General features: G+C 45.2%; 1 protein-coding gene across 5 annotated transcripts in view; it reads left to right on the forward strand.

The window, feature by feature from the left end:
• The first annotated feature begins 2,624 nt into the window (after nucleotides 1-2,624).
• Nucleotides 2,625-24,070, forward strand: part of NDUFA10 (NADH:ubiquinone oxidoreductase subunit A10) — an 82,236-nt gene continuing 60,790 nt past the window's right edge. Inside the window, exons 1-6 of one of the 5 annotated variants that reach the window (XM_073306825.1) lie at nucleotides 2,625-2,789; nucleotides 6,206-6,374; nucleotides 7,007-7,222; nucleotides 8,551-8,637; nucleotides 18,483-18,604; nucleotides 23,726-23,805. In XM_073306825.1, the coding sequence (XP_073162926.1) occupies nucleotides 2,709-2,789; nucleotides 6,206-6,374; nucleotides 7,007-7,222; nucleotides 8,551-8,637; nucleotides 18,483-18,604; nucleotides 23,726-23,805 (755 nt within the window). In that variant the 5' untranslated portion in view covers nucleotides 2,625-2,708. Of the gene's footprint in view, nucleotides 2,790-2,824; nucleotides 3,436-6,205; nucleotides 6,375-7,006; nucleotides 7,223-8,550; nucleotides 8,638-18,482; nucleotides 18,605-23,725; nucleotides 23,806-24,070 lie in introns of those variants that run through there. The other 4 variants (XM_073306822.1, XM_073306821.1, XM_073306823.2 and 1 more) reach the window with 4 other exon arrangements.

Genomic DNA, 24,070 nt, shown 5'->3' on the forward strand with positions numbered 1-24,070 from the left:
TAGATGGCCCTGGTTCAGCAGCTCTGACCAAAGCAACCTGTCTACAGCCCCACTCTGGCTTCCTCCAGCCTTGGTTACAACCAGCAAGGTGAGCCCAACACAGTCCCAATCTCAGATTTTCCCAAAACCATGTGCTCTGTAATGTTCAGCCCTTTCCTGGATAGTTCAGAGCTGTTTGTGCCCCTAAAGACAAAAAAGGACTCTGGCAAGTGTGAATGAAGACAGGGGTGTGCGCAAGCAAGTCAAACAAGTGTACAGGCCTCGCCAATCAGTGGGGGCACAGAACTCTTCTGGGGCGAGCAAGCGCCTCAGGGGCCGGGCTGGGGGATGACAGTTTCTAGGCCTGGGGAGAACCATGTTCTCTAGCTGCGGGGGGGGGGGTGGGGGTGAGCCAGGTCTTCTGGGAATGGCGGGGGGAGGGGAGACAGGAGAGAGGAGAGCCAGCTCCTCTGGAAGTGGGGGGCCCAGAAAGTGCCCCTCCAAAAGTGGCCAAATTTTTATTCCTGTGCATGCCCCCGCATGCAGGGTCCCCCCCAAAAAGATAAGAACTATGTATCCTTTCCACTGTATCTTCCTTTATTTACAACACTAAATGCTACAATACAAGTATGTGGGTACACAACCAGTCCACGCCTTGGTGGGAAAACCTGTGCCTAATCCTAGGAAACAGGAGATACATGGCAAAGATGGCATCACACTGTGCAGGAACTTGCCACCGAACAGGAATGGACAGTAATGATAAAGAAATGGGCACGTAGCTCTGTCCTGTGTTGATTGTATCTACCTCTGACAGATAACCTGACACGTTTCTTTTTACTGTCTGGCAATCCTTGCCTAAACCAGTCGGAGAACACTTCAATCTCTCTGGTCACGCAATTACAGACATGAAGGTCGCTATCTTACAACAAAAAAACTTCAAATCCAGACTCCAGCGAGAAACTGCTGAATTGGAATTCATTTGCAAATTGGATACTATTAATTTAGGCTTAAATAGAGACTGGGAGTGGCTAAGTCATTATGCAAGGTAGCCTATTTCCCCTTGTTTTTTCCTATCCCGCTCCCCTCAGACGTTCTGGTTAAACTTGGATTTATGCTGGAAATGGCCCACCTTGATTATCATACACATTGTAAGGAGAGTGGTCAGTTTGGATGAGCTATTACCAGCAGGAGAGTGAGTTTGTGTGGGGGGGGGTGGGGTGGGGTGAGAAGACCTGGATTTGTGCTGGAAATGGCCCACCTTGATTATCGTGCACATTGTGGGGAGAGTGGTCGCTTTGGATGGGCTGTTACCAGCAGGAGAGTGAGTTTGTGTGTGTATGGGGGTGGGGGGTTGAGAAAACCTGGATTTGTGCTGGAAATGGCCCTCCTTGATTATCATGTACATTGTAAGGAGAGTGATCACTTTAGATAAGCTATTACCAGCAGGAGAGTGGGGTGGGAGGAGGTATTGTTTCATGGTCTCTGTGTATATAATGTCTTCTGCAGTTTCCACAGTATGCATCCGATGAAGTGAGCTGTAGCTCACGAAAGCTTATGTTTAGATAAACTGGTTAGTCTCTAAAGTGCCACAAGTCCTCCTTTTCTTTTTGCGAATACAGACTAACACGGCTGCTACTCTGAAACCAATCCTTGTGTAGCTTGTCACACCAACCCCCCCCTAGTGAATTGAATGTATTAAGTATGGTGTCAGACTTGAATACTTAACCAATGGTGATTGCCATAGCTTTATTTTTCTTTAATACTGTATGCAAGGTGTCTGCGTTGTTTGGGGTAGCCTGTCTGCACTTTAAGTGTTAAACAGTGAAGATAGTTTGGGAATTAACATTGGTTACAGCTGCCTAGAGCAATGGGCAGGCAGACACCTGTACTCGTGCAGAGCACCACTTATTTCAAACGGTAACAGGGTGGGTCCGGGGGGGCAGAGGGGCTCCCCTATGGAGCTGATTGCAGGACAGTGGCGATAGCAAGTAAGCTCTCTGAAGACATGGCAGGGCCCTTATTTGCCCTTTGTTATGTGCAGAGCCATGCATGTCCTCAGGGTTAACAAATAACGGGTGGCCCTACAGCTGAGCTACCCCTCGCTGGCAAGTGAAGTGGGTTGCTCATCTCTCCTGCGGTGACCTAGGGAGTGCATGGCGATCATTACACCCCGTCCCACAGGTGCTTTATCCAGCCCCATCAGCATAGCAGCTGAGCCCTCCCTGCTTTTGAATCATTCCCTCCCCCCATGAGGCAGGGCAACAATGCCGCTGTCCCCACGGGGCACTTGGGGAAACTGAGGCACAGAGAGACTGGTGCTTTGGCCGAGGTCACAGGGGGAGTCTGTGGCAAAGCAGGGACTTGAACCTGGGCCTCTGAGGGCCTGGGTCACCCTTCCAGCCCGCAGAGAGGGGCCATGCTCGGGCACGGGCTCCCGGGTGGCGCCGTGGGGCCCGGAGCTCCCCACGCCCGGCCGAACGGGGCACTCCCCGTGGCGGCGAGGGGCCGCTCAGGAGAGAGGAACCAAGCAGAGGGGGGACTGAGAGCAGGCGCCTCGCCCCAACTCGCCCTCTCCACTCAGGCGCTCGCCGCAGTTACCTATGCACCGGGTCCTCTGACGTCATCTCCGCGCGGGCAGCCGGTTAGGCCCCCCTTGAGGGTCCTTCTGCTGGTGGCGTCGTGTCGGTCTCAGCGGAAGGGCGTCCTCCCGCTGCTGTGCTGGGTCCGCGATGTCCTTGCGGCTGGGGAAGCTCGCCCGCCCGGGGGCTGCGGCCGTTCGGGGCCGCCCGGGGCTCGGCGCCCTGCGAGTGGTGAGGCGGCCTCCCGCTGGCCGAACGGAGCGGCGGGCTTGTGGCCTTCCGCGCCCTAGGGCGGACCCTGGCCGGGGGACTGGGCGCTGTGCAGCGCCTGGCAGGCCGGGGCCAGCTCCCGTGCTCAGGGTCTGACCGATCCCCCTGCGGGGCGGGGGGGAGTTTCCCCCAGGAGAGACTGGCAGAGGCCTTGGCGGGTTCCCACCTTCCGCTGCAGCGTGGGGTGTGGGTCGCTTGCTAGGATCATCTGGGGAGAAATTCCTGCCATTGAGGGGGGCCTCGGGCACTGGTGCAGCTTGGTCCCTGCTGCGCTCCGCCTGTGGCACGTAATAGTCTAGTGTAGCCTGTAATGCTTAGGTCTCATTTTGGTGGCTGGGTTTAATGTGCAGGGGCTAGGTCATGGTGGTGATCTGTGATCTACAGGAAGTGGGACTAGTCCGTTCGGCCTTAAATTCTATGACTTCTTGTAGCCTTCAAATGTTACCTCAAGCTGTGTTTAGTAATAATCCTGGGGAGAAGTACTGGATCGGTACTGCATCTTGCTGTCACAAGTGACGGGATACCACAGAAGTGATGCAACTCGACCTTTTGCAAGGGTTCAGAGTGAAAAACGTGACATGAAGATTCTTTATAAAATTCATGTTTGGTAGCCACATTTTATTTATGTATATATATCTATGCACGCACACATCTAGGTGAACTTAATTCATATTCTAACCTGGAATTCATTACAAATCTGAAGACATTCCTTGTGTTTTCTAACAATTTGGCTACATGTTACACGTAATCATTGGCAGATCACTTGGACAGGAAGAATGGTTTTGTTATTAAGGCACAGGGCTGGGAGTCAGAAAATCGGCATTCTGCTCTTTGTTCTGACACAGGTTTCCTTTCACAAGTTATTTCAGCACTCCAGCACATTTTTTTTTCTGGACAATGGAGTCCCTGATACACTACTACAGTACTCTTCCAAAGACTTGAGGCTTGATTCACCCATATTTAGAAGGCACTTAGAAAGCTTTGGGTGGAGGCTACTATAGATTAGTAAAGCGCTGTTTATTTTCTTTATTGTTTGAGAGTAGCCTGAACTCTACATTTAAGAGCTCAGTCTTGCAAAAATGTTGTTCATTTTTACCAGTCTAAATACACAATCTTCTTGCCGATTCTTTTTGATGATGATGAAAAAACTAGTGATGTTTTGCTTACCTCTATAGGGGGAAAAAGCTGTTCAGAATGGACATTATGAGACTGTGCAGGCTGATCCCTTCAGTTTAATTGTAAATCTCTAAAAGTGGACATGCTGTTGCATAGAATATGATCGCTTACATAGCACTAGCATAGCAATGTAGCTCATGTTACGTGGATTGGAAACTGGTTAACTGACCAATCACAAAATAATTGTATGTGGGGAATCATCATCCAGTGGAGGTATTTTTAGCAGGTCCCGCTGAAGCTTTTGTTAGTGGCCTGGGAGAAATTTAAAATCATTGTTGGTAAAGTTTGCAGATGTTGTTCTTATTGGTCGAGTGGTAAATAATGATGGGGACTGGGTCAGTTATACAGAGTAATCTAGATTCATTGGAAAAGGGATCAATTGAAGAACACATGTTTTAGAACAGTCATATGAAGTGTTTGACCACTAGAAACAAAAAGTATAAGTCACACTTACAAGATAAAGGGTACTGTATCCTGGAATGCATTGATTCTGAAAAGTACTTATGGGTCATGGTAGATAACCAATTGAACAAGAGCTCCCAGTGATGTTCTGTAGCTTGGTAAAGATGATCCTTTGATATATAAACAGGGGAATAGCAAGTGGGAATATGGAATTGGTATTACTAGAGCCCTGCGCGGATACACAAATGTGTATCCGCATCCAATCTGCTATCCGCAAATAATTTTTGCGGATATCTGCGGATTTGCAGGGCTCAACACTGGGGGCTGGGCTGAGGCTCCCAGGCATCCCCCAGCCGGAGCCCGGTCGGGGAGAGCTGCGGGCAGCTGTAGGGAGCCCACGCAGAGTTGCGGACCCTCCGCCACCCAATGTCCCTGCCCCCCATCTCCTCCACCCAGGGCAGGTGGAGGAACCCAGATTCCCCACAGCTGCTAGCACAGCTCTCCCTGCTCCGGCGGTGGGGAGGGGGGACTCTGAGTCACAGCCCGGCCACAGTAATTGCCGGGCGGGGAGCTGTGGGGACCCACGGCAGACCGCTCCACCTGCCCTGGGCATGGGGCTCAAGCAGCCCACCCAACTAGTGTCCCTTTGCCGCAGTTCCTCCTAACTGCTTGCCCGGCTCTTACCGTCAGAGCCCTGCGCGGATACAAAATTTGTATTCACATCCGTGCTGTTATCCACAGAAATGGTCCACAGATATAAAGTGGATACCCATAGATTTCCATGGCTCTAGGTATTACCTCTGTATGTAGTACCAATGAGAGCATTACTAGAATGCTGTGTCCAGTCTTGATGTCCACACTTCAAAAGGGAATTGGAAAGATTGGAATGGGTTCAACAAGCACTCCAAGAATCATTAGAGATCTGGAACCCTGCCTTAGATTGAGTTTCCTTAGTCTCTCATTGTATTTAGTTTAGCCAAAGGAAGGTCAAGAGGTGACTTGATCATTTTCTGCTGGTATGAACACGGAGAAGCAATTTTTGTTAATAGATGGCCCTTTAATCTAGCAGAAAAAGGCACATAAGGTGATCCAATGGTTGGAAGTTGGAGCTTGACAATTTTGGAGTAGAAATTGGGAGCAAATTGACCATTAGAACAGCTTATCTAGGGATGTGGTGGTTTCTCTGTTGCTTGAAATCTTTAAAACAAATTTGTATATATTTCTGAAATATATGCTCTGGCTCAACAGATGCAGAAATTACTGTGTGAGATTCTATGGTCTGGTAAGCAGAAGATCCGTCAAGATGATCAGGATGGTCTCTTCTGGCCTTAAACTGAGTAGTGGACATAGATATGTATAAAATTATTAGTGAATTAATTGTCCCTTAAAATAAGTCATTAAAGATCTTTGGCACTTTTTAGACCAGGGATATCAATCCTTCTGGCCAAGTTCTATTTTGTGGTAACATATTGAATCACTTTAAATCATTCGTTATTTCTATTAAATACTATTTTCTTCACTTCCTGGGTTACGCTACAGTTAAACAAATTTAATCATTTCATAGATCCTGATTCTACAATCAGATCTGCAGGGCACATGGTTGTACTCTCATGGATCTGATTACAAGGTCAGGTCCTAAAACTGTAAACTCTCCAATGATGCCTTGAATTGTGTTAGGCGCTATACATACTAATGTAGGCATTGATCCTGATTGGGGCCTCTAGGTCATTGTATTAATATAAATATTATGTTAAAATCAACAACTTGAATTCATTAGTTTGGTGGTTGTTTTCTTGCAGGCAAAAATTCACGTGAGCTCTCAGCAGAAGTTGCGGTATGGCTGGTTGGCTTATATGCTGGGAGAGAGATCTACTAAAAAGTTCAATAAATACAGCAAAATCTTTACTGTGGATGGCAATTTATCTTCTGGGAAGGGCAAACTTGCACAACAAATAGCAGAAAAGCTAGGTATGGCTGATTCTTTTTATGGAACATAACACATTATTGCAATCCTTGTACAAGCAAAGGCACTGATTCATCAAGTATCAGTGATTTGGGGTGGCTCAAATAATTCTTTGCTGCCATAGTTAATGTAGTGGTTTGACCAGCAACGAGAATACCAAATATATAGCAAACTGGGATTTCTGGATGTCACGTTTTCCAAATGTGTGGGCAGTTGTAGGGGTGTTGATGGAAGAAATCCTGACCCTAATGAAGTTAGTGGGAGTTTTCTCAGTAGGTTGTCCTAGGTTACACTGCAGTAAAAATGTTCTTGCAGCAACAGAGTGGGGTTATAAGAACTTTGGAGAGGGAAGTGGCTGCTCAGAACAACAGTTTAGAGGCCATTTTGAAGAAGGAAGAAGAAATTGAAAGATATAGTTTTTAACTTGGTTGTGCATCTCTAATCATGATGGCATGGTGAAATTCATTGGAGAACATTGTATAGTAATATTTTGCTCAGAACTTGTGGAGATGAGTTATGCATGCTTGTAAATAAAATAATTTCACTTTAAACTACAGTTTTAAAAATAACTAAAATGAATAGGAAATGTCCAGTTTAAACCAAACAATTTTATGATCTTGATTCCTCTTTGTCTCAGGTATGCAGTATTTCCCAGAAGCAGATGCCCATTATTTGGACAGGGTCACAGGAGATGGAACACTACTTGATGAGAAATTTAATGGCCATTGTAGTCTAGAGAAATTTTACAATGATCCTAAATGTCCTGATGGAAATTCATATCGCCTACAAGCCTGGTTGTACAGTAACCGTGTTTTACAGTATTCTGACGCACTGGAGCTCCTCCTGTCTACAGGTTAAGTTTGGTTTCAAAATTAATTGGTGAATTTGGGTTCTAGAGTTGTTAAAATGATTAAGCTGCCTTTAACAGTTTGGCTACCCCCCATAGCTGTATTTTAAAATATAAAATCTCGTTATTCCATTAGTTTTTTGAATAGTCCTTTTTATAAAGTAGTGTTCAAAAATGAGAAACCTTCCGAATTATTAAAAAACAAAATAACAGTTCTATTGTTAATGTATATTCTGAATAATGTTTTTCTATGTTGTTTTTGATTATACCTGTCTAAAAGGCATCACACTGTGATGGTGAGCTTCATTAGTTCTTTCAGAGGGAGGGCAGAGTTACATTGGTAATCTGTCAGGTCAGCTTGGCAGAATTTTCCAGAGGAAACTGCACTTAGAAATGTTAATGTGGCTTTTTGAATATAATAATTAAGGTGGCACAGTTAAAATCAAAGTCGAAAAATACATAACTCAAATTGTATAGTCATCTTGCAGGATAAAAATGCACATTGTCTTGTAAGGCCCCATACCTGTGGCCACTCTGTGACTAAGCAGAATTGATCTGGAAGCTTAGGGGGCAAAAAAAGTGATTTTTCTAACATCCAGTCCTGCAAGCTTGACCTGGAACCTGAAAGTTAAGCTGTGGTGTTTCTGGCTCACACATCAGCAAGAATACAGATTCTGTCTCCCTTTTCAGTCGCTGTATCAGATTTGCCTCATTAACATAGATAAAAATTAACAATCTTACTGTAATCAGTGTAAAGTAAGCGAATGGATTGGTTAGGTAAGAAGTAAGGAATGGATTGGTTAGGTAAGAAGTTGCTATTTCTATAGCCACTTTTTTACCCTAACTATAAGGTTCCAGCAGCAGCATTAACTCAGCCATCTTTCACCTGCTAAATACATGTATCTAAGTGCCCTTTGCGTATTTGAGATACGAGAGCACTTTCCTATAAGGAGGAACAATAATATCCTTGCCTTCACTTTAACAAACTGCATTTCAGATGTGGGTCTCCTCATGATGTATTGCTTATTGCATCACTGGAAGGCATTTGGATATCATGGTGATAGGTGTGGTATAAAAACCTTAATAGAATCGATCAATACGTATGTTCAGTAGTGTTAGAGATGTATGTTCGTTTGAACTATGCCTGGTATTATGTTGAGGGGTGAAATCTTTACTCTTTTGGTATGTTAACTTGGTTAGAGAAGAGTGTGTTCCAAGATGATGTAATCACAAGAGCCTGACTGTTGCTTATTATCTAATAGATATGACTTGACATGTTGTTGCAGCGTAGTTTTATTGAGCCTTTCATGATTAGAACCTGTTTGTAATCATAGGACAAGGTGTAGTGATGGAACGCTCCGTCTACAGCGACTTTGTGTTCATGGAGGCGATGTTTCAACAAGGCTATATCCACAAAAGATGTAAGTTCCTATCTGCAAAAAGAAACTTAATTTGTAACACTGTCTGTGAGGAATATGGTGGCCATGTAAACAGATGGAAAGGCAGCAAGTCTGAATCCTTAATGTCTGAAGGTGTCATTTAGCCAGTGGGCCATGCTACTGACCTGTACGCCAAGGAACTCTCTAGCTGCAGGATTCCAGTCCCTTTTGTTCAGTGCTTCAGTTTTATTTCTTTAACATTAAAATGGTTGAACACAAGTTCTTCCTATCAATTATGTTCTTTTCCCTGATTCGGGAACATCTGCAGAAGCTCTCCTGTTCCTTGCAACTCTCCCCCTAATTGTGCTTTTGCTGCCTCTTATGAGGACCAGGTGATCTTCAAGCTATTTACCTGATCTCTGGCCACATAACGCCAGCTGATTCGAGCTATGCCCAATTCCACTTAAAGGGCAAGCCATCTTGTGAGAGTGTTTAAAGGTATTCTTAACAAATCAAATGAAGTTGCTTCTACAGTCTTTTAATGATTACCCAAGCCTCTTAATCTGTGGTGTGATGTTCTTCTATGTTTCCTTTCACACTTCTTATCACAACATCTGAGTGCATATAGGGGACAGTTCTGCTGTGGTTATTCCCTTAGTCTTGCCTGGATTCAGTGATACCCTACTTTTTTTTTCTTTCATGAAATCATAACCTATTGTTATGGAAATAGTCCCTGAGTAAATCTGAAAGGGAAAGGGGTAGATTAGGAGAAAGAGCTAACTTGGTGATCAGCAGGCAGGAGAAAGATACAATGCAATATTAAAAGGGGGTTCCAAAGAGGATGGCTCTAGACTGTTCTCAATGGTAGCAGATGACAGAACGAGGAGTAATGGTCTCAAGTTGCAGTGGGGGAGGTTTAGATCGGATATTAGGAAAAACTTTTTCACTAAGAGGGTGGTGAAACACTGGAATGCGTTACCTAGGGAGGTGGTAGAATCTCCTTCCTTAGAGGTTTTTAAGGTCAGGCTTGACAAAGCCCTGGCTGGGATGATTTAACTGGGAATTGGTCCTGCTTTGAGCAGGGGGTTGGACTAGATGACCTTCTGGGGTCCCTTCCAACCCTGATATTCTATGATTCTATGATTATTAAATCCACACTGTCGCACAGCTGGGAATAAAACTCAGGAGTTTCTGGCTCCCAGCTCTCTGCTAGGTGCACTTGACCATGCTGCATTTGGTGCCTGCCTTCCCTGCTCCTGATAGAATTATTGAGATGCTTCAACTCAGAAGTTGAACTAACAAGAAGAATTTTTGCTATAAAATGGGGGATTTATCAGTTGGAAGTGACTGAAGAGGAGAGAGACCTGGATGTAGTGGTTGATCACAGGGTGACTATGAGCCACCAATGTGATTCAGCTGTGAAAAAGGCTAATGCAGTGCTAGGATGCATCAGGTGTGCTATTATGAGTAGAGACAGGGAACTATCAGTAACATTATACAAGACACTAGTGAGACTTCAGCTGTAATATTGTGTGTAAGAAAGATGAATTCAGACTGGAACAGGTACAGAAAAGGCTACTAGGATGATCTGAGGACTGGAAAACCTGCCTTATTAGAGGAGACTTAGAGCTTGGTTTGTTTAGCCTAACCAAACGAAGGCTGAGGGGAGATATGATTGCTCTCTGTAAATACATCAGAGGGATAAAAGCTAGGGAGGGAGAGGAGTTATTTAAGTTAAGCACCAATGTGGACGCAAGAACAAATGGCTATAAACTGGCCATTAACAAGTTTAGTCTTGAAATTAGATGGTTTCTCAACATCAGAGGAGTCAAGTTCTGGAACAGCCTTTCAAGGGGAGCAGTGAGGGCAAAAAACCTAACTGGTGTCAAGACTGAGCTTGATCAGTGTATGGAGGGAATGGTATGATGAAACTGCATACATGCTCATTGTAGGCAATCTGTGACTGCTAACAGTAAATATCTCCAGCGGCTGGTGATGGGACACTAGATGGGGAGGGCTCTGAGTTACTACAGAGAATTCTTTCCCAGATGTGTGTGGTGGGTTTATCCCACATGCTCAGGGTCTAACTGATTGCCATGTTTTGGGTCGGGAAGGAATTTTCCCCTGGGTCAGATTGGCAGAGACCCTGAGGGGCTTTCGCCTTCCTATGGAGCATGGGTCACTTGGAGGTAATGTAAATGGTGAATTCTCTGTCACTTGAAGTCTTTAAATCATGATTTGAGGACTTCAGTAACTCAGCCAGAGGTTAGGGGTCTATTACAGGAGTGGGTGGGTGAGGTTCCTTGGCCTACAATGTGCAGGAGGTCAGACTAGATGATCATGATGGTCCCTTCTGGTTTTCAAGTTTGTTTGAGTCTATGAGGAGTGAGGCAGCTTCTTGAGCCATGTAGGAGTATTTCCTACTAGCTGAGAATGGTCCTTAGAAGCTCCAAGGCGGAGCTCCTGGGCTACTGAAAGATTCAGAAGTCTGTAGAAATGACTCTGAAATGAAGCATCAAACCTTCCCCAAAATCAGTTCTTATTGCATGGTTGTTTTTATCAAGTACAGTTTGGAATTTGTTTAAACCAGTGTGGAATTTGTTTCTGAAGTGATGTTTCGGAAAGTGAAAACCCCTTGTCTGTCTTACCCTGTATGTTTCAAATGTCTTGTCTCATTCATGTCGGATTTAGTTAAAAACAAAATCACCTGTTGTAAGAGACCACTGTCATATTGTGGGATGCAGTCCAGACCAGTGCAGAGTTGTCATAGAATCATAGAATATCAGGGTTGGAAGGGACCCCAGAAGGTCATCTAGTCCAACCCCCTGCTCAAAGCAGGACCAATTCCCAGTTAAATCATCCCAGCCAGGGCTTTGTCAAGCCTGACCTTAAAAACCTCTAAGGAAGGAGATTCTACCACCTCCCTAGGTAACGCATTCCAGTGTTTCACCACCCTCTTAGTGAAAAAGTTTTTCCTAATATCCGATCTAAACCTCCCCCACTGCAACTTGAGACCATTACTCCTCGTTCTGTCATCTGCTACCATTGAGAACAGTCTAGAGCCATCCTCTTTGGAACCCCCTTTCAGGTAGTTGAAAGCAGCTATCAAATCCCCCCTCATTCTTCTCTTCTGCAGGCTAAACAATCCCAGCTCCCTCAGCCTCTCCTCATAACTCATGTGTTCCAGTCCCCTAATCATTTTTGTTGCCCTTCGCTGGACTCTCTCCAATTTATCCACATCCTTCTTGAAGTGTGGGGCCCAAAACTGGACACAGTACTCCAGATGAGGCCTCAGTACTCCACCTCTTACCTGTAATGTTGAGTGCCTCACAATATTTTGCTATCATAGTTCTCATGCGTGCAGGTCACACCCCAAAGTGTCTGTGTACTAGACCAGAGGCACTCAAACAGGGAGGCACGGAATGTATTCTGGTGTGTGTGTGTGTGTGTGTGTGTGTGTGAGTGTGAGAAACTTTCGAGGGGGGGAACTTACTGTGAATGTTTTACTCACAGCAATGAATAACTCTTCAAGTTTGAGGGGGACAGAGCATCCGTCGTAGACCCTGGCAGCTGTTCAATATGCCGCCTTTACTTCTGCACTGCTGCTGGTGGCAGCACTGCCTTCAGAGTTGGGTGTCTGGCCAGCAGCAGCTACTCTTTGGCCGTCCAGCTCTGAAGGCAGAGTGGAGAGTGGTATTGATATGGTATTGCCACCCTTCTGCTCCGCTGCTGGCGGTGGCACTGCCTTCAGAGCTGGGTGCCCAGCCAGCAGCCACCGATCTCTCGCTGCCCACCTCTGAAGGTAGCACAGAAGTAAGGGTGGCAACAAGTGACCCCCCACAATAGGCTGGCAATCCCCTTTTTGGTCAGGAACGCGTTTGAGAAACGCTGCTCTATATACTTAAATAGCTGTGTTTGAATCAGTGCCTTACTGTTTTTCATATTTAGTGAGAGTTGAAAGACCCATCTTTCTCAGCTTGTAAGAGCTATATTTCCTTGTATCTGTCTAGTGATGGATGCCAAAGATGGCTTCAGTCCTTGCTTATATCACCAAACATTCAATGACTTTGTTTCAAGAGGCATGATAATACTCAGGGTTCTTTTCCCATCCGATGAAGTGAGCTGTAGCTCACGAAAGCTTATGCTCAAATAAATTTGTTAGTCTCTAAGGTGCCACAAGTCCTCCTTTTCTTTTTCCCATCCTATGAGTGTCCTATCCCCCTGCTGATCTCTATATAAATGCAGCTTCCATTGTTTCTGGGCAGACCTGACTTAATTTAAATAGCTGTAACATTCCCTCCTGTCCGGGTGGGAACTGTTGCTTCCTTTGTTGTCCGGGTGGGAACTGTTGCTTCCTTTGTTCAACCAATGCTTTAAAACATAATATTAATGAGTATCTATAATTCCTTCTGTAGTGTTAATATATAAATTTAATAGCCCTGGTCTACACTACGGGGTTAGGTCAAATTTAGCCGCATTAGGTCGATTTTAAAAATGGCTGCGTCCATACAACCAACCCCGTTCTGTCGACCTAAAAGGATCTTAAAATCAACTCCTGTACTCCTCCCTGATGAGGGGAGTAGAAATAAAATCAACCTTGCTGGGTCAAACTTGGGGTAGTGCAGACACAAATCGACGGTATTGGCCTCCAGGAGCTATCCCAGAGTGCTCCATTGTGACCACCCTGGACAGCACTTTGAACTCTGATACACTAACCAGGCACACAGGAAAAGCCCCGGGAACTTTTGAATTTAATTTCCTGTTTGGTCAGTGTGGCGAACTCAGCAGCACAGGTGACCATGCAGTCCCCCCAGAATCGTAGAATGTTTCTACACTCCCCCCATCATCTCCATCCCTGAGGTTATCGCAGATTAGAAGGTGAAAAAACTGCATTCACGATGACATGTTTTCCGAGCTCATGCAGTCCTCCCGCACTGATAGGGCACAGCTTAATGCATGGAGGCATTCAGTGGCAGAGGCCAGGAAAGAATTAAGTGAGCGCGAAGAGCGGAGGCAGGATGCGATGCTGACGTTAATGGGGAAGCAAACGGACATGATGAAGCGTCTGTTGGGGGAGCAAATGGACATGAAGTGTCTGTTGGAGCTGCAGGAAAGCCAACAAGAGCACAGACCCTCACTGCATCAACTGTATAACTGCCTACCCTCCTCCCCATGTTCCATAGCCTCCTCACCCAGACGCCCAAGAACGTGGGGGGTGGAGGCTCTGGGCACCCAGCCACGCCACTCCACTCCAGAGGATGGCCCAAGCAACAGATGGCTTTCATTCAAAAAGTTTGATTTTCAGTGTGGCTACAGTAAGCAATGTGGCCTTGTCCTTCCCTCCTTCCAAGCCCCACCTGGGCTACCTTGTCCATTATCTCTTCTTTTTTTTTAAGTAATAAAGAAAGAATGCATGGTTTCAAAACAATAGTTTCTTTATTTCGAAGCGGGGAGGGTGGTTGGCTTACAGGGAATTAAAATCAACAAAGGGGGTGGGTTTGTATCAAGGAGAAACACACAAACTGTCACACCGAAGCCTGGCCCGTCATGAAACTGTTTTTCAACGTCTCTCTGATGTGCAGTGTACCTTGCTGTGCTCTTCTAATCCCCCTGTGTCTGGCTGCGCGTATTCAGCAGGCAGGCGAATTGCCTCAACCTCCCACCCCGCCATAAACATTTCCCCCTTACTCTCACAGATATTATGGAGCACACAGCAAGCAGCAATAACAATGGGAATGTTGATTGTGCTCAGATCTGACCATCAGCGCCAGCGAGCTTTAAATGTCCAAAGGCACTTTCTACCACCATTCTGCACTTGCTCAGCCTACAGTTGAACTGCTCCTTACTACTGTCCAGGCTTCATGAGCCATGGGAGCAAGGGGTAGGCTGGGGTAGGTGCGACTGCTCGGTGCTGCTAGCTGGGAGAGCAGCCTGAGGCAGAAGCCTCCAGCTCGCAGGAGAGTAGAGTTACAGCGGAAGCGATGGAGCCATACACCATGCCCTGGAGGTTGCTAGGAGCCGGGCAGGGAAGACGTTCCCAGAACCCCCGGTCAAGCTACATGTCCAACAAGGATGGCTACCAGTCCTACTGCACCGTCTGCTGCAGAGTTGCAGGAGAGCAGAGTTCCAGCGGAAGCGGTGGAGCCGTACACCATGGACGAGGACGGCTAGCAGTCCTACTGCACCGTCTGCTGCGAAGGCACCCAGGAGCTGCTGCTGTGTAGCAATGCCAGCTGCTGCAGGTGTTTCTGTGTCGAATGCTTGGAGGTCCTGGAAGGGCAAGGTACCTCGGACAAGGCAAAAGAGCAAGAGCCCTGGAGCCGTTACATGTGTCAACCACAGAAGTGCTATGTGGTGTTTACAGCGCTGACTGGACTGGAATGTATGGCTGCAAGACGTCTTCACCAGTGACAAAGGACAGGAATATGATGCACCTACAATCTAAAAAGGCCCACACATTTCCCAGAGTCATTACCCTTGATAACAGAACGTCAATGATTGCATTGGCTACTTGGATCACAGCAGCCCCCCACAGTAGACTTGCCCACAACAGCAGCGGTGACGGTGAGCTGAGTGAGCTCCATGCTTGCTGTGGTATGGCATCTGCATGGGTAAACCAGGAAAAAAGGTACGAAACAATTGTCTGCTGTTGCTTTCATGGAGGGAGGGGGTGACTGACTACATGTACCCAAAACCACCCGTGACAATGTTTTTGCCCCATCAGGCATTGGGAGCTTAACCCAGAATTCCAGTGGGTGACACAGACTGCGGGAACTGTGGGATAGCTACCAACAGTGCACCGCTCTGTAAGTCAATGCTAGCCACAGTAGTGAGGATGCACTCCGCCGACTTAATGCGCTTAGTGTGGACATATGCAATCGACTGCTTTAAAATCGACCTAATTTCATAGTGTAGACATACCCACAGTGATATTAATCACTAGTGTGGCATTTGCTTTGAGAGAAGACCTTACTTTGTACACTTACACTACAGTAATGTTGCATGCGATCAGTTGACTTAGTTGCTTACCACTTGAGATTCAGCCCCCCGTCTTTATAGACCAGTAAATCTTTGAAATGACTTCTTTGAGACCAAGCTTCTCTCTCCTGCTTGGTGTAGATGCCATGTTGTCTTCTCCCCCACTTGCTAGTGTGAAGTTTGCTTCCATCCCTCATTAGTTTGATGTCTGTTTGCTGCTTATACGTAAAATTGAGGAGGAACACATGTTCCTTTGCTTAGGATTGACCCGTTTAACAACTCCCCTTACATACCTGTCTTAAATATTTTAGTTATTCCTGCATGTGTCCATATCTCTTAATACCCACCATGTACATACATGATACAAAATGGTAATACACAAGGCATATTATGTACAAAGATTATTACAATAGCGTGTAGGGTGTGAATAAAGTGGTGCTTAGTGTCACAACCATAGAGGAGAAATTTCATGCTGAATGGATTTGTTTGGAGGAATTTTGTGAAGAAAGATGTGTGTCAAAATAAGGCTTATAATAGAAAGTTAGTTACAACCCACTGTGTTGCTCTAATGACTCATGTTGATCATGCTCAGGAGCTTAGAACAATAATATCTTGTTTAGGAACACACCCTTGTGCATAAATCTTCTTTTATAGGAAGCAACTAATCTGTTAAGAAACATCCAGCAATACTGATCTCCTTAAACAAGAAATACTGTACTAACCATAAATATGGACATCCCAGTAAAGACCGGTATCAATGGTGCTAAAGATCAACTTGCAAAACTGGAAATATCTCCAACTATTTGGTTTAGATAGAACACAATAAAATATATGTAGCCAAATTCACCCTTAATTTCCACTGACTTTATTGGAACGGCACTAAAGATGAATTTAATGGAGGCATTCTGGGCTACAGTTGAAAAATCTACTACAGAAGAAAAGATTGGCATAGAAATCTGTTCATGGATGGTTATTTCTGGTTGTGCCCTAAGACCTTGGTCATGGTTTGAGTGAAGGGAGAGGGGCCCAGACTCCAGCCCGAGCCTGAACGTCTGCAGTGCAGTTAAACAGTGCTATAGCCTGAGCCCCATAAGCCCGAGTCAGCTGACCCAGGCCAGCCGCGGGTGTTTAACTGCAGTGTACACATACCCAGAGGGTCTTTTTTTACTGCAGGCTGAATCTGGGTTTTAACTAGTCATCCTCCACCCAACCATCCACACAGGAAAAAAAACAGGTTTGGAGGTGCTTTAAGCCCAGGCTAATTTACTTGACTGTGGCTGTGCGTTAGAGCCCAGGTTCCACTTTAACTCTGGCTGGAATCCATCAATTTTGCTGTGAGGATGCAGGCAAGATCATTCAAGTGTAGATAGTTCTCCCATGCCTTCCAACAGTTCTTTGCAAAGTACAGATTCTCCCACAATGGCCTGGGGAAGAACCCTAAAGCTTCTCTGCACAAAGAACCCTGGGCTATGCCCCTAGACCTGCAAGGGCAAGTGTAGAAAGTCTGAGGGCATAGTATGGCTTCATTGTGGGAATGCTTACACGTGGACTAAGCTAGATCAGGTGCTTAACCTGGGTAATCACCACCCGGTCTAACTTCTTTCCCAATGGGAGAGCACAGAGCTGTTGGGAAAGTAGCACTAGAGCAGCAGTTCTCAACCCGCTGCCCGTGGACTGCATGCCGCCCAATTAGCTCAAAGTTGTGACCCAGCTCAGGTGTGTGCTGAAGGCCGGCCCGCGTGCTGGGGTCCGCCAGGTTCCCGGCTGCCTGGCGCAGAGTGGGCCGGGCTGTCCCACTGCCCAGCACAGCTGGGTTGGGGTTGAGGCAGCTGCCCGGCCCTGCAAGCTCCAGGGTCCAGGGTAGCCAGCTGGCCTCTGTGGCCTGAGTAACAAATTGTGGGCTGCATCTGCAGCCAACAATGTGTAATAAGTTGAGAACCACTGCAGTAGAGAGTCGGGGCTCCACGGACTGTAGTGGGAGGGAACACTGAGCTCACAGCTCAGTGCACTCAGGTGTTGGGCACCCTGACAACATTTCCCTTCCTCCGAGACGTCCCTGTTGGCGGGGGTGGGGAGGTGTGTTGTGGGAGGGCAGATGTGCCTCTCACACTTCCCCTCAGATTTCTTTGAGATGGGATAGGATGGGGTTTTTGTGAAGTGAAGTGACGTGACGTGGTTATTCCTCCGTTTCTTCCCTAGACTCCCTAGAACCCGCTTTGCCCCGCTGCCATGTTGTCAGTGGGTGCAGCTTTCCTCATACTGTGGCTATTGGAAGTAGCAGCCTGCAGCCTTCAGGCAGTCTCTACAGCTGCCTCTGCCAGTGCCCTCTGCTGTTTATATAAGAACCTACCTGTGCAGGTTGGGGGAAGGGTCACCTTTCTGCAAGTTCATGAAAGGAGGGAGGGTTAGGGGGCAAAATGGCTAATGCAAAATAATTAAAGGGAACTGGGATTTGTGGCTTGTTGGGCTGAGGCACTTCCTGTTAATAACATTGACCTCAGTGAATCTGGCGACATTTAAGTCGGAAGTAAACTACCCTATAATGTTGTTTGTTGCTTATTTTCTATTTCTATAAGGCTATTTCAGCTTTAAATTTGCTAAATCCCCTTGCTTGGGATAAAAACCCAACCTGAAATGTGTATTCCAGCTGAAATCTTTGCAGAGAGGTAAGACTTCATAAACACTTCTACTGGGCAGACAGACTCTTCTGAAAATGAAATGCAGTTACAAATGCTAACAGAATCCTTTCAAGAGGCTGTGTTGATCATTTACCTGGTGGATGGGATGATGGTGATCAAAATCAAATCGTTTCTTTTCTGTATGTTCTTGAGCTTCATTACATATATGGTGAATACAGATGGTTATGTATTTCTATTTAAGGAATTCCCTGCTCTATTTTTGTTTTTTAGGTGTTGATCATTATAATGAAGTCAAGGGCATCAGTATCTGTGAATTTCTGCCACCTCATTTGGTGATCTATGTTGATGTACCAGTCTCAGAGGTACAGAAAAGGATCCAAGAGAAAGGAAAGGTAATTCTAGCTGTTAGCTTGCTTTTTTATGTTAAAATGTCATGATCAGGGCCTATTGCATGAATCATGCGGCTAAGGAACTTGCTGCCTAGTCTGTCTCTCTGCTGCAGAATTGTGCTCCAGAATCTTAAGTGTTTTTTTTTTAATTGTGTTTCTTCCTCTTGTGAAGAAAACCTTCAGAAATGTTCAGAGTCCCATCAGTGAGGTTCTGTCTTCCTGGCATACAATTAGAATCAAAGAATAGCAGGTTTGGAAGGGACCTCAGGAGGTCATCTAGTCTAACCCCCTGCTCAAAGCAGGACCAATCCCCAACTAAATCATCCCAGCCAGGGCTTTGTCAAGCCTGACCTTAAAAACGTCAAAGGAAGGAGATTCCACCACCTCCCTAGGTAACCCATTCCAGTGTTTCACCACTCTCCTAGTGAAAAAGATTTTCCTAATATCCAACCTAAACCTCCCCCACTGCAACTTGAGACCATTACTCCTTGTTCTGTCCTCTGCTACCACTGAGAACAGTCTAGATCCATCCTCTTTGGAACCCCCTTTCAGGTAGTTGAAAGCAGCTATCAAATCCCCCCTCATTCCTCTCTTCCGCAGACTAAACAATCCCACTTCCCTCAGCCTCTCCTCATAAGTCATGTGTTCCAGTCCCCTAATCATTTTTGTTGCCCTCCGTTGGATGTTTTCCAATTTTTCTACATCCTTCTTGCAGTGTGGGGCCCAAAACTGGACACAGTACTCCAGATGAGGCCGCACCAGTGTCGAATAGAGGGGAATAGTCACGACCCTCGATCTGCTGGCAATGCCCCTACATATACATCCCAAAATGCCATTGGCCTTCTTGGCAACAAGGGCACACTGTTGACTCATATCCAGCTTCTCGTCCACTGTCACCCCTCGGTCCTTTTCTGCAGAACTACTGCCGAGCCATTCGGTCCCTAGTCTGTAGCAGTGCATGGGATTCTTCCGTCCTAAGTGCAGGACTCTGCACTTGTCCTTGTTGAACCTCATCAGATTTCTTTTGGCCCAATCCTCTCATTTGTCTAGGTCCCTCTGTATCCTATCCCTACCCTCCAGCATATCTACCTCTCCTCCCAGTTTAGTGTCATCTGCAAACTTGCTGAGGGTGCAATCCACACCATCCTCCAGATCATTTATGAAGATACTGAACAAAACTGGCCCAAGGACCGACCCTTGGGGCACTCCACTTGATACCGGCTGCCAACTAGACATGGAGCCATTGATCACTACCCGTTGAGCCCGACAATCTAGCCAACTCTGTGTCCATCTCATAGTCCATTCATCCAGCCCATACTTCTTTAACTTGCTGGCAAGAATAGTGTGGGAGACCGTGTCAAAAGCTTTGCTAAAGTCAAGGAACAACACGTCCACCGCTTTCCCCTCACCCACAGAGCCACTTATCTCGTCATAGAAGGCAATTAGATTAGTCAGGCTTGACTTGAATCCATGCTGAATCCATGCTGACTGTTCCTGATCACTTTCCTCTCCTCTAAGTGCTTCAGAATTGATTCCTTGAGGACCTGCTCCATGATTTTTCCAGGGACTGAGGTGAGGCTGACTGGCCTTTAGTTCCCAGGATCCTCCTTCTTCCCTTTTTAAAAGATGGGCACTACATTAGCCTTTTTCCAGTTGTCCGGGACTTCCCCCGATCGCCATGAGTTTTCAAACGTGATGGCCAATGGCTCTGCAATCACATCCGCCAACTCCTTTAGCACTCTCGGATGCAACGCATCTGGCCCCATGGACTTGTGCTCGTCCAGCTTTTCTAAATAGTCCCGAACCACTTCTTTCTCCAGAGAGGGCTGGTCACCTCCTCCTCATGCGGTGCTGCCCAGCGCAGCAGTCTGGGAGCTGACCTTGTTCGTGAAGACGGAAAAAAAGCATTGAATACATTAGCTTTTTCCACATCCTCTGTCACTGGGTTGCCTCCCTCCTTCAGTAAGGGCCCACACTTTCCTTGACTTTCTTCTTGTTGCTAACATACCTGAAGAAACCCTTCTTGTTACTCTTAACATCTCTTGCTAGCTGCAACTCCAGGTGTGATTTGGCTTTCCTGATTTCACTCCTGCATGCCCGAGCAATATTTTTATACTCTTCCCTGGTCATTTGTCCAGTCTTCCATTTCTCGTAAGCTTCTTTTTCGTGTTTAAGGTCAGCAAGGATTTCACTGTTAAGCCAAGCTGGTCGCCTGCCATATTTAGTATTCTTTCTACACGTCATGATGGTTTGTCCCTGTAACCTCAATAAGGATTCTTTAAAATACAGCCAGCTCTCCTGGCATGTCAGCTCTGACAGGTGAATTGCCCTGACTATCTCTGTGGGGCATTAGTGCTGCCACAGAAAGTTGACTGACTGTTAAAAATTGTGCATTGCAAACTCTTTTGGCTAGAATTAGAGCCTGGGAAAATTAGATGCCTAACTTCTATTGGAAATTGTGGCCTTCACTGCTAATCATTTTAGTACAGACCTCCTACTCTGACTGGGCTTATCCCAAAAGCCTTAGCAACTTCCCCACTCAGCTGCAGCCTCCCCTTCTGACAACCCTTTGGGTGCAGTTATATATCGTCAGCATGTGGTCAGTGTAAAATGAATAAAACTTGGTATTCAGATAAATAACATGAGGGCTACTATTCTGATTGCTATTAACTTTCATCTTTGATTCAGTAAGAATCTTTTTTTTATATTTAAATCAAATTGCCATAGATGTTTCCACATGCTGCAGAAACCAGAGGGCCTTGTTGCTGGTTCTTAAGTCCAGCTCATTGCAGAGCACACAGAGACTTGGCTATTTTTTCAGTTATTCAGTGTAACATAGAAATGATTTCTCTTCCTAGTCTGAAATTCTGGTACTTGAACTCTCTTGAGACTGGGATATTCTGTGAAACTCAAGGGTGTTCTCCCTTTTGTTTTCAAAGTCTTCTAAAAGCAGGATAGTTTCTGTGGGCGAACAGAGAGAATCTGCCTTTTGTTAACATATGGTACTGAAAGAAGAATAACGGTTTTGTTGACTGCTTTGACTTCTGGTATTCTGAAGCAACATGTTTTAAAATTACCCCTCTAAGGGTTCCAGAAATTTGGGTCAGTAACATCTTCTGAGAGCAGGAGAGTTGTGGAGTGTTTTCATTTAACAGATAATCTGAGGTAGCCTCCCCCCGCCCCCCGAAAATGGTATTGATCCATGTATCAGTAACTGTTCCCAGATGTGCTACAAGAGCCAAATGATGTTTACCCTGCACCTTGTTCAAAGGTTACAGGAAATTGGATCTGAGTGAGGAATTTAACGATGAGAAGTCTAATTTTTTTTTTAAAAGCCTTTTATTGAGATCTTTACAAACATTTGACCACATCTGTTTTCCAAAGCCCTTTGTGTATATGGTATATGGGAGGGCAGCTTTGGTGACAGGCTTGGAAATTGCTGTACTCGTGTCAAACAAAGTTGACCATTGTTAAGGAAAGGTGTATATGGCAGTGGAAAATAAAAAAAAACACAGGCAGTTTTTTGTAACTTCACTGTGATAACATTCTGCTAAGATAGGTTTGTCACTGGCCTGAGTTGCGTTGTCTATCAGTCTTGCACTTCTTTAATATAATAAAATGCCAGACAGATATTCAAACCATGACTGAACGTTACTCTTTTGCTTAAAGAACAGGATGTTACTTTATGCAACAGTAATAATGGGCCGTTCCTTTACTAGAGGAGAGCGTCTCTCTTTAAATTAAGCTGCTTTTTTGAATGATACCTTATGAAGCACTATGAGAGGTTTCTAATTTTTATCTCCCTCTGCTTATCTTGGGGAAAACAGAACTGGTCTCCTTGACCCTGCAGTCCTTTTTATTCTGGCACAAACTGCTCCTACAATAACATTTCTCAGGGGTAGAGGCTTTGAAGGGTGAATGTATTTATTAATATATCATTGTTTGTTAGCAGCAGCCCCTGGAACTCTTCTGTCTGTTTACATTAATGGCTTGTAGTTGGCATTGACTGAACAATTATTAGAGGCTTGGAATAGAAAATACTTCTGTGTGCTCAACTGACGGAGGAGCCTAATTCTCCAAGGTGCTGCACATCATCTCTGACATACAGGTGTGAGCATTCTGTACCTCACAGGCAGGATCAGGCTGTAAATGGGTAGGGAAAGAGCAGAACAGTTCTGCTCTTAAGGGAAGAAGGAAATCATGATGAACCGTGCACTCAGGAAATGTGATGAAAGAGCTGTATAGAGTAACTGATGCCTGCCATTGATGGGTAACCCCTTGACAGTAGAATTGCAGTCCACTTAATTTATAAGAAAAAGTTGTTTGGCTTTGTATTGAGTGCACTGTTGCTCATCTGTCTGCCTAAAAATTAGGGAGGATTATATTTGGGGTGCACGCTGTAATCATGCATGTCCTAATCAATCCTCAAGAGAAGAAATGATGGTTAGTTGGCCCATTTGGTTTAACTTGCTGAAAGGGTCGATGTGGGCAATCCTTTTTTCTTTTTTTTTTTAAACCAGCTGACTATACGTAACTTCCTTAAATGTGCAGGTGGGTAGGATTAGTCATTTGTTTAGAAATTAAACTGTCTGGAGCCTGTTCTTGGTTGGTAATTCTGTTTGTGTAAGCTTAGAAAAATTGAGATTCTTCCACCGTTCATCTCAGCCTGGTAGAGAAGTGTCACTTTGTGCTTTCTTCAGTAGTACTTGCCTTTTTCTGTCTTTCTAGACTCTCTTATATACCAAGGGAATCCTATTATTCCGCATCATTATTAAAGGAATTGCAAAACAAATATGTTCAACTTTATGGAGAACATACAAAAAAGTACAGTGAACAGCTATGATTCTACAGCAGCTGCAGTTTATTCTGTTTGCCACATATGTAGTGTTCTATATGTTAATACAATATTCTGTAATCCCAAATACTCCATATGTTAGTCATAATTTTGAAGTCTTCATAAATGCATGTGGATGTAAATGACTGTTTGGCTGTTTAATGCAGGAGCTATGTTTCAACAGATGGTGTGGGAGTCGTGGCTTCTACTTGCGATCTCTGGAATCTGTACCAGTGTAAAAAGAAAACAAACACACACATTTCACAGTGTTTTGTTTTCCTTGTGTTTAGCCCCATGAGAAAAAGGTGTCTCCTGCATACCTCCAGAGCATTGAAGATATCTACAAGAAATCTTTCCTGCCAGAGATCAGGTTAGCAGCTTCAGCCTTTTTGTGTGACAAATATTTATGCAAAACTATTTGTGCGTGTAGAGCTAGAATCGCCACACATACACTTGATTCAAACTGCTAGTATGTAAAAATCCTCCTTGTGTTTTGTTACCATATTAAACTCTGGATGTAGTAAGTTACGCACCTACACAGTTGGATCCCTATGCTAGTGCTGAAATTTACCCTTTTGAAATTATTCATTGCAGTTACCCGTCATGTCAGGGAACATCATAGAATCTTAGGAGTG

The sequence above is a fragment of the Lepidochelys kempii genome, chromosome 11 (genome assembly GCF_965140285.1).
Source record: "Lepidochelys kempii isolate rLepKem1 chromosome 11, rLepKem1.hap1, whole genome shotgun sequence".
NCBI classification, from domain to species: Eukaryota; Metazoa; Chordata; order Testudines; family Cheloniidae; genus Lepidochelys; species Lepidochelys kempii.